This window comes from Pseudopodoces humilis, chromosome 1 (genome assembly GCF_049639895.1).
Source record: "Pseudopodoces humilis isolate 2021_Gansu_Grassland_sample_001 chromosome 1, ASM4963989v1, whole genome shotgun sequence".
Taxonomy (NCBI): Eukaryota; Metazoa; Chordata; class Aves; order Passeriformes; family Paridae; genus Pseudopodoces; species Pseudopodoces humilis.
In genome coordinates, this window is record NC_142200.1 from 100,502,664 (window position 1) to 100,513,872 (window position 11,209).

Genomic DNA, 11,209 nt, shown 5'->3' on the forward strand with positions numbered 1-11,209 from the left:
AAGATTGGGTGATAGCAGGAGCTGAAGAGTAACTAGAAAAGGCTCTCTACAGGAGTTCAACTGCTGTATTACTCCTCTGCTGCTGCAGAAAGAACAACCACTATCATCCCAAACATTGCTGAAGTTTTATATTGTCAAAACACAAAAAAAGAGAGCTCATTCCTCATTACACCAAATAGAGCCTTGTGCTATATTGGTTATGGTAACTAAAAAGGCTCATTATCAGCACAAAAATAATGCAGAAAAAATTAAATATCTTGGTTTGGAAATTAATGGTTTTGTTATTTATTTGAACCATATCACTTTTTCCATTGCAGTGAGACAGCAGGCAAAGCTACATCCCAAAACAAAGTCTTCCAAAGCCAACAAAAATGTAAAGAACGTAAGTACTTATGTAACATCACTCACCTTTGGCACTAATCACAAGTCTAAATTATGTTGTCCTTGTTAGCAATATGTTTCCACTATCTACTTTCTTTCATTTGTGGGGTTTCTAAAGAGAATTTAACTCATCTTCTGTAAATTCAGCACTAGAACTACACACCCACATTACAGCACAGTGCTAATAGCAGCAAGTCCATGGGTTTGATCCCCAAATGTTCTATTCACTTAAGAGTTGGACTCAACGGTTGCTATAGGTCCACTCCAACACGGAATATTCTGTGATTCTGTTATTATAAAAAATACATCATGATGCAAATAAAAGTCTCCTAAAAACTCCAAACACTTCACTTGTAGTCAACATTACAATAACATACCGATTCTTACTGACCATTGCAGATATATCCAGTTTTACAGCCATGGCGCTTAAACAAACCAGAATCAAGAGCAGATGAGGCAAAAAGCAGCTGCTACATATGTATTGTATATCATGATTTCTGCTAGGTAGGAGAAGTCTGTAACTTTAAAGTCTTGCATGCGCATTTGAACCAAATATCACAGTGCTGATCTAAGTCTAACAATGCAACCCTGAGGCCTCATGGCACTCCTTTTGTCATTAAAAGTAACACTCTTGTTTGACAGACATTAGATGAGTAATCTCATTCGTATCTGTCAAAGACATTCAGATAGCCATGTGTTGTTTAAAAACACCTCTTGGCATTTACTTGCTCATGACATCTATGCTAAGAACTTGTGCAGAGTCACAGCAGGGCAATGGAGACCTGAGTTCACAGCTTCCTCACAAGTTGCCAATGTACCAATCTTTCTTGCCACCACCAGCTCCCAAAACAACCGTCTTACTTTTAACCCTATTTTAATTCATCAGTTTTTGGGGGACTGATGCTATGTGCAAAACCAGACTGCAGAAGTAAGCAACTGATTCTGCAGAAGCAGAAAGGAGATGACATAAACACACTTGTGCAACCTACCAATACAATTTTATTTCACCTCACTTTGTTGCTGGTGATGTGTAGAACAGGACGCATAACATGGTACTGTGTTGTCTTTCAGCCAAAGTACATTTCAAAGAGAAGAAAGTACAGCTCAGATTAGTACTGCAGCAAGAACTCACTCAAAAACCATAGAAGATCGCAGAAAGGACACGACAGATATTGGCAAGGAAGAATGCAGTAGGGGAAAACTCACAGCTCAGCTGAAGAATCCTGGCTGTACTGAAGTCATTGGGAACGTTGCCGCTGACTGTAAGGGAGACAGGTTTCACACCCATGCATTAGAGCATGGATCTATTGAAGCAGGATGAGCTCTCATGCTCACCTCCACAAGTTCCTGCAAAAGCAGACCAGAAGGGATGGCAGTAGGAACCCATATGCAGAACCTAGCAAGGTCTGCTAGGAGCTGACCAGCCTTTTCGTACAGAAGAACAAGTTCTACTTTATTTTTACTTAAGTCAAAAGACTCTTACAGCTCCAAGAGCAGCGCTTTCTTCTCTGAAAGTACCAGGTACTGTTGAAGCTCATCACCCAGCCTCTGAAACACTGAAACAGTTCTCTGATACTTCTCAGACAGGTCCTCCAGAAACAACTGTCAGTTCTGCAAAACCACATGCCTAATGAACGCTTTGAAACATTGCTGCCTGTAGAACACGTTGTGCTGTTTTTCAGTCATCTGTCACTTAGTGCCATACATGTGATAATGGGGGAAAAAAGTAAAAAAAAATAAAGTAAAAAAAAAAGTAAAAAGAAAAAAAGAGGGGAAGGGGAGGAAGAGATAGAAAAATCAATAGCTGTAGGCAAATTCTTACACTGCTACAAATGCCAGCTTAGCAATAGGCTTTAAACACAGTCATCACCCTGTCTCAGAGGATATAAGGACACGAAAAACATCATTAAAAGGCAAACATTCAAGTAATAGAAAGAACTACTTAAAGCATGTGAGAAATAAGAAGACTGTGTCTCTAATGCATCTGTGTGTGAAAAAAGTTATATGTCTCATTGTATATAAGACAGCAAAAACCCAAAGCTTAAATATCCAGATCATTACAAAGAATCATCAAAAAGCTCCAGATTATTGGCAACAAAAATAAACATGATTAACAGATATCCTGTGTTTTGATAAATGGAGACTGATAAAGCAAAAGAGCAATACTGAAAATTGCTGGTCCTCCAGGTAGCCTAACACCAGCATGCTACTTCTTGAAAGCTGAGTAAATAGAAGTCTGCTGTAAGTATGATTTAATGTCACTCACTACACAGAAGTCTCTGGGCCAGCTGTGACATTTTTAGGTGGTCCTCAAGTTGCAAAAAAAGCTAAAACTTCTACCAATTCTGTCTAAATTACCTCAATGCACAGAGAGCAGATATATCCCACATATTGAGCTTGACAGCAGATCAGTGCAGCTAGACCCAAATAAAATTTATTTTCACCAGGAAGCATGTATGTGCTATTGCACTTGCCCACACAACTAGATGGAGTAACAACTCGTTAACATGCAGGTTTGCAAGATAAAACTGGAAGCTGATGAAGAGTGGATGGATGTGAGACTATTTAATCAGAATTTGGGGGTTTCATTTTACAAAGTATTTTCATTCAGAACTGGTTGACTAAAACCAAACAGGCTTAACTCTATGGTCACCTCCTGAATGGCAGGAGAAGCTTTCACTACAAAAGCATCAGAAAACCCCTAAGTGGTGTTCAGTGCTGATCTGTGCTGTAGGAAAGAAGCAACAGTTCTTCCTTTCGGGCTGTGTACAACTGCCAGGAGTTAGTGAGGGACAATGAAGTATAAAAAACTGGTTTTCAGGCTCAGTTTTGACCAAGACTCTCAAAAAGCAAAGCAAACTTTCCTTCTGAAGAATCACAGAGAATACTGCAAACCTGCCGCACTATATTAGGAACAGTGAAGCATGACGCAGACTCTCTAGCTGGGTTGTACAAGAGAGCAAGTTTTATTATTACAGATCTTTCACAGAAGGGTCTGAGAGGTGAAACTCTCATTGGTCATTAACACAGCACCATCACTGGACAATTGGAACACCACCCCTTGACTGTTTCTTGTAAGTAAACAACAAGGATGCAAACAACACCTGCAAAGGTTGTTTTCCTTTCCAAGGACTGTGTGGATTCCTCCTTATGATTTCCCAGGCCACGCTCCTCAGGTCAGTCTAAGAAAGTTATGTGACTTGGTTTCACACAGGCTCAAGCTAGTGCCTGAAGCTTAAAAATCTCTTATTTGACCATTGTCAGTTCCCACACAAACCTTTTTTGTTTCAGAGTCCCCTATGAAAATAGCATATGCCCAAGTTGGGATGCCAAGAAATTATCAAAAAAGTAACAAGCTCAAGAAATGCAGCTACATCATCCCACATCTCTGGAAAAAAGTGGGAAGAATTATTTACTGGCTTTGGAGACTGAATTTTGCCTCCAGTGCAATAAGTTGTATAAATCCCACTAGCATAAGTTGCTGCTGAGTCAGTCCCAGAACACAGAGAACTTGCTGCCAGTGAGACCAGTAAAATGCCCTGAAAATTTTTAAAAAACAAAACTAAACAAAAAAAAAAAAATCCAAAACCAAACTAAACCACCCACAAAACCAAAAAACAAAGGGAAAAGACAAGTGAGGCCATGACAAAAACCCATAAAACATATATACATACATACACATATATATGTATAAACATATATACACACACATATATTTTACAGAGAAGGAAGATTGAAAGCCACATAGAGGAATTACCAGAGTAACAGAAGACTGAGAAAGCATTAGGAAACACTACTAAATCACCCAAATTATAAATCTAAGTAAATATTCTATATCACCATTAATACATATTTGCCAATGAGCACCATTATCTTTGAAACAGGTTCCCTGTAAGGAGTCCCCTGCAAAGCCTAATAAGGTACCGCATATTTTCAGAACATAGCACTTTTTTCTAATATTCTCAGAGCACTGTAAGTCAGAAAAAAACTTATAAAGAAAGAATTTGCCTAAAAAAGAAGTTTGGGCATTCTAGTGACCAATCCATGAAGGCTGAATCTAATTTTGCTTCTGTCTTGTGACTCCACAACAAATCCAAATAATCTTAAAGTAAAGGCTGGGATCATGTTAATTTCTCAATGACAAGGATGCTTCTCTTTTTGGCACAACCATAAAATCCACATCATTGTCTAGGCTTCCACGTTCCCCTGGCTGAGCAAATAATATCAGGCTGACTTTTTTTCCCATGTCACTGGCCTGTAGTCAGTGCGAAGGAGAATCCCAAATCACACCTGACTATTATAAATGTAGGCACCAGGCTGTGGTGGCTCCAAGGACAGTGGGCAGTAGGTCCTCGAACAAGCCATCACCACCCCTCAGCAGCAAGCTCTCCTCACCCTTTTCCTTCCCTGGAAATCCTTTAGAGCTTTCCCACTCTCTTCTACCATACTAGGGAACTAAGAACTAGGGAGTGTTCTTTGTTATGAGTCTATTCATTTCTCTGCCTCCCCTGATCATGTACATTTCCATTTTGAAGATTTTTGGACCAGCCACTTTGAGATAGTATCTTTAGGTAACCTTTTAGGCTAAAGTATCTCTGTGGGGCTCACATGAAAAGGAAAAAGGCTACAGGATATACATTTAATTGAAAGATTTATCACTTATTAAACAAAGGTTTACATTTAAAATTATGTTTCTTGTTAATCTAGAATTAATGCTGTCTGGTGAATTATTACCTTGGCTTTCTCAGAAAAGTTACAGAAGCAATTTAAGTTCTTTAAGATACTTTAATGGTGAAGAAATCTAGTCATGGAAACAGTGAATTTCAACTGCATGAGCAGAGCCCACACAGATAGCTGCAGTGTTTACTGTGACTATTTATAAGAAAGCTAATCAGGAACCTCAAATTCTGTTTCTCCTACTCCCATGCCTTTAAGATTTCTGAACAATATTTTACCCACACACATTTCCATATGCAGAATTTTATCCCGATTGTCTCACGTTTCAGACAATGCCTTGAAGAGCTTCTTGTCCTTTTATCAACCAGGTGAATTTTAGATGCCAGCCATGACAGACTAAGAAATCAAATGGATTAATAATGCATTGCCTTCCATGACAACAGCAGAGCCCCGCACACCTCAGGCTGTCATTTATGTGTGTCACTCAACACTCCTTGCTCCACTCAGCAGCAGATGGGAGGAAGGAATTATGCAGTGCACTGAGGCCTCCTGAAAGATGCTCTCATTTTTAGGAAACCTGTGTGCTTGTATACAGAAATTTACAGAACAGAGTTCATACCCTGTGTAAAGTCCTTTTGCCTTCACTGGGACTTCAGGCAAGCAAAGATATTTCTCTGATGGAATGGGAGCCATTAAATGCAAAAATAAACCACTAAAACATAAACTGAAAATCACAAACAACAACAACAAAAGCACCCCAAGAGTACCCATCATGAAATCTCACAAAAGCATAGTACTAGGAGTGACATCATGCCAATACTTCAAAGAATATAAATACACATAAGTATACTCACAGCTACATTCTAGAAATACGTAAGATGACTCCTGAGATTTCAGAGATGAAATTTTACAAGAAAATGCACACTTGCTTCTGCCTTCTCCTTCGAGATGCACAGAATTGCTGTAGTTACATGGTTTTAAGACAGTACAGAAGATTTGTTTTCCAGAGGTGCTTCATCCTCCTGAACAAAGCCCAGACACCACCTTTTATCAAAAACACAACTACACAGGTCCTCTAACATAGTTTCTGAACACACCTGCAAAATAGCTGCTGACTGCCACTCCTTAACAAGGAATGTCATCCACAAATGATGCTGAGAAAAAACATTTTCACCCATTGTAAAACACCATTCTCTCATGCATAGGAGAGCATAACAGGTATTCCTAATGAGAACACAGGGCTAGAAATTCTTCACTAACTCATTTCAGTTCTGCCACAGAACGATGTCTCTCAATTTAGATTCATTCAAGAATCAAAGCTGAAGTAAATTAAGTGTTGAACTATTTTGCAATAGAGCTAGCATACTCTAAAACTTAATTTTTAAGGATGTTCATCTTCTTTTGATATTTCACCATTCTTCTTGTTACCTCACTTGAGAAAGCGTTAGTCCATCTAGATCAGTAATAAATGAGGGAGTATTTTCTCTTTTAAAAAATAGACATGAAGTGTGGGATTTAAAGCAGGTACACAAGAAAGATGACTGGCCTATAAAGGACTTGTTATATTCTTAACCTATTTAACAATAATATATAGCTTACAGTGGTTCTGCCATCTCCTCTCTGCCTTTATACTTGAACTCATCATACTTGGATGATTTTTATAGACTAAGCCAGATACAAAAGAACAGAGAAATAACAGTTCTCTTCCACAAAGGAAAAAAATAATAATTTTACCAACACTCAGCATACTACCAGGGAGTTGTGTACAAAACAAAGCAGATTTCACTTTTGAACCTACTCTTGCTTTTTAAACCTTCTCAAATGCTCTGCTTTTGACAGCTGCAATTAACTGCAGCAGCTAAGACACTGAAGACCCAAAATATTATCTTTTGTGCACTCTGCTTAGCCATGTACAACTTCATACACCTCAGTCATAAACAACTTAGTGAAACCTTTCATTGCCTTGGACTGATGGTGAGCTGATGGTGTCCTGCTGGTACTGACAATGGTCAGAGAGAGTGTCCCTCCCACTGTTGGCCATCACCATCCTTGTCTCACTCTGTCAGTAAGTCAAGGTAATTCCATATTGCCACAAGCAGAAAAATACAGAGCTAATATCAACAGCTCCTTTACTCATCCCAGCATACAATCAAGAGAGCTAGGAAGCTAACTTCCCCACCCTCAATGCATTTGTGCACGTAGCAGTGTCACCATGCAGTGTTTTCCATGCGAAAGATTACAAAGCTGCACAGGATTGAAAGATGAGGCTAAACGACAAGGAAGTCCATATTCTGGCATTCCTTCTGCAGCTTAATTCAGCCTGCATGGTAAGAGGCCAGGTCAGAGAAGCTTCTCTACTTAAAACCTAGGACACTCATAGTATACCAAACAGCAGGACGTGGCATCCAGGAGATAAGCAGAGCAGAAGACTGAAAGCCTTGTGTGACTAATTCTACCAGGCAGACCTTCTGGGGGCATGAACCGACTGAGAGGTGCCTATCATGGTGCACCTGAACCTAAAAATGTGCGTATGTCAGTGTGAATAAACACGTGAGAACAGTCTAGCTTCACAGCGTCTCAGGTAACAACCTGAGAATAAACTCTTTTCTAGATGGGCGCTCATCTTTTCCATTCCCTTAAGCACTTTCTCTGGTGAAACTCGGGCAACTTGTGCTGACAACTTCTTCTGAGACACAGAACCACCGTGGTAAGAGCAGCTATTGCTGTTGTGCCTTACAGTGTTCTACTACCTCCAGCTGAGGCACCACGTTCACTTCCGTACCGGAATAAAACAAACAGCCCGCATTAAGAGCCACTGCTGCCGACTCCGAGCCGTGCGGCCGGGCTGAGCTCCCGCTCCTTCCCTCAGTTCACCCCGCCGCTCCCTCTCCTCGGGCGCCCCCGAGGCCTCGGCGGCCGCCCCGAACTCGCCCGGCGCGCAGGCCGCGGGCAGCCCCACCGCCCCCGCCGCCGGGCCCGCGCCCCGCCGGAGCCGCCCCGGGGCGGAACCACGGCCGCCCGCACCGCGGGCCGCCGCTGTCGTCGGGGGCGAGCGACCCGCGGGTGAGGCCGGGCCCGGGGTCCGGGACGCGGCGCCTGCCCGCCGCCCGGGACTCACCTTCCCGTCGGCGCCGAAGGGGAGGGACTCCTCCTCCGCCGGAGGCTGCAGCGCCCTGTCTCGGTGGGCGTCCGCCGCGCTGGGGGCTGCCACGGCTCCCTGGGGCTGGTAGTCGGGGTAGGGGTTGGCGAAAGCCCGCTCCTCCATCTCCGCTTCACCACCCAGCTGCAGCTTCAGCCTCTTGGACATGCTCTCTCCCATCTCAGCCGGCCCCCGGCCCGCCTCCCCGCACGGCGAGCCGGCGGGGACACACTCCGCCCCGCAGAGCGGCGGCTTTGCAGCAACGCGAGCGCCGCGGCCGCCCCCGGCAACAGCTGCCCCCGGCTACAGCAGCCCCCGCTGGGGCTGGGGCTGGGGCTGGGTCAGGAGGGCGGCTGCGGTGACAGTGCCCGCGGCTGCGGGCCCATCGGGGACGCCCCAGGGCGGAGGCGCCGCCGCCCCGAGCCACCGAAGCCCAACTTTGGAAGGCGAAAGGGAAAGCTGCGACGCCGCGGCTCTGCTCGGCGTCCCTGTCAGCCGGAGCGGGGGAGCGCCGAGCGCGGCGGCATCACAGCCTGTACAGGGGCAGAGCGCGGCCGGGGCCGCGGCCGGGCCCCCCCGCGGGAAGAGGCAGCCCGCCCGCCGGCGCAGGCTGGGTGGCACCGCTGCAAAGCTCGTCCCAGCGCCTCATCCTCCCCCGCCGAGGCGTCAGTGCCTCGGGCTGCTGCTGCCGCCGGCAGCACGCCGGCCGGCGGAGCGGGGCTGCCGCCGGCTCCTCCCGCCCGTCCCCGCGATGCGGGGCCGAGCCGCCGCCCGGCGCATCTCAGAGGAGCGGCAGCAGCAGCAGGAGGGGCACGGACAGCCCCAGGAGCAGGCAGTACGCCACCAGCTCCTTCGGCCGGCTCATCCGCAGCTGCCGCCGGGCCGCGCTCATCCGCTGGCAGCCCCCGCCCCCGGCGCGCCGGCCCCCGGCCAGCCCCGGCGGGAGGGAGGGACGCGCTCCTCGGCTACCGCCCGGCGGGGACGGCACAACCGGCGGCGACCGCCCCTCAGCCGGCGAGAGGAGGCAGCTCCCCGGGGAGAAGGGGGGTGGTCTCCTTCCCTCGGCCCGCCCCCGGGCTGTAATGTTGGCCTGAGCGCGCTCACCGTTCTGCGGACGGGGTGCCCGCTCCGACAAGCCAAAACGTGCTAGAAAAACACCCCCCAGCCCCCAAAAAAGACATCAGAAAAACTCACAGCCCTGGAGAGGGCTGGCGGAGCTGGGTGAGGAAGGCCCTCAGCGATCGGCGGTGGCGGCTGGAGGTGGGGTGGGATCGCATCCCACCTGGGGAGGAGCAGCGTCTGGATCCCGTGTGGATCACGCGTTTGTGTCTCGGATCCAGTCCTGGGAGGGGGGAGCTGAATGCCAGGGCACTGTGTCACCACAGATTTAGGCCGTCGTCTTATGACACCTTCACTTTAAGCTAGGAGAAGTGCTCCAGATGAGAGGGCACTATACAATCATCGAGGATAAATCTTTTCGCAAATAAATGGTACATACTGCCGACATAGTCATAGCCTCCAGGAATTGATACTGCGTCCTAAAACACCGCTGTGTAGAGCGAGCTGGCAGAAAGCCTGCAGTCTGGCCAAACACTGCACACAGTATTGGTAAAAATACAGTCGCAGGAGACCTCATTATGCCATGAAATATTTACTTCCAACTATGCCATTCCTTTTTGCCAGTAATTGTAAGTCAGACGGACCATAAAGCATTAATTCAATAACTGGCACAATAGTGCAGACTTATTGATCTTTAGTTTTATGCACTGGGTAGTTTTATTGCTATCAAAATACATATTCAATGTGTGAGCTTAAATATAGATGACATCTGTCCTGGCACTGGTTTCAGTTTACATTTGTTTGTAGCAATATACATGTGAATAAATGGGACATGTCTGTCGCTTTGTCACAAGATATGAATTTGAATTAATACTTGTTTCATTGCTTTTTATTTTTATAAATTGAGCTGATGACAAAGCAGAAATTCTAAACAACCTGTCTGACAAGAAATACCTTGTACTTGCTCTGGAAGCAAATATAAACAGTCACTTTAAAAAAATTAGAGAAAGCTATAAAATATCCTCTTCTGTGATAATTAAAAAAATCACTTTATGCATCATGTATTCTTTAATGGGCAAGTCTTTTGTGCTGTATTTCAGTGCCTAAAAAGGTAAATGCAGAACCTTTTTAAAACATCTTGTCTCTGAGTAAATATTTCAAGTAATATGTTTTCACCTAGAATGGTTTCCTACCTTTACTGGAGACTGACTGCATTAGTGCAAGTAACTGCATTCCCATGATGAAGATCAGAGTTAAGCCTTTAATATGAGTGTGCGTGGCTTCTGTCTTCTTACACCTTCTACTCTTCTTGAACAAAATGATGGAAATATAAAGGCAGGATCATACCAATTGGTACCTGCTGAAGGCCTACAGATAAGGAGAAGGTGCTCCCTGGCACCTCACAAGAGCAGGTTCTTCGCTTTTTCTGGAGCTGGTGGTTTGTGGGTTGCTGGGTTTGCATCTCTTCCCTTTTACATCATTGCACTGTTTGATTATCTGCACTCTGCTGCGTGCAACACCCTGTTTTCTGGAGCACTTCTTTCATGTCCACTGTTCTTCACATTTGTTGCAAGGTGGTATGTTTAGTTTCAAGCATACAAGGCCTTCTTTTGTTCTTAGCAGGTGGGATAGAGTTCAAAAGACTTTCAGGCTTCTTTTCAGGGAGTGTTTTTTCCTTTTACTCTTTTACCCTTGATGCATTCAGAGCTCCCACAGCCCAAATGGGAATCATAGATGAAGGAGGAGGAAAAAAGTTGGGCTGAGTGAGGTGTCAACCTGTAACATAAGTTTTAAGCAATAATATTAAGCAATAATTCACATCTCTCATCTCCAGCAGTATGAAGCAGGAAGCTTTGCCTACTGAAATCCTGATTTCATTTGTGCTTTCATCCAGAAGATGTCTAAATGTTACTGAAAGCACTGAGCCCTCACCCTTGCTTCATCACTTCAGCT

General features: G+C 45.1%; 1 protein-coding gene across 1 annotated transcript in view; it reads right to left on the reverse strand.

Moving 5' to 3' along the window:
- LANCL2 (LanC like glutathione S-transferase 2) overlaps positions 1–8,769 on the reverse strand; it is a 33,167-nt gene extending 24,398 nt beyond the window's left edge. The window contains exon 1 of the mRNA XM_005519096.3: positions 8,177–8,769. Within this exon, the coding sequence (XP_005519153.1) occupies positions 8,177–8,377 (201 nt within the window). The 5' untranslated portion in view covers positions 8,378–8,769. The remainder of the gene's footprint in view (positions 1–8,176) is intronic.
- Positions 8,770–11,209: the final 2,440 nt, after the last annotated feature.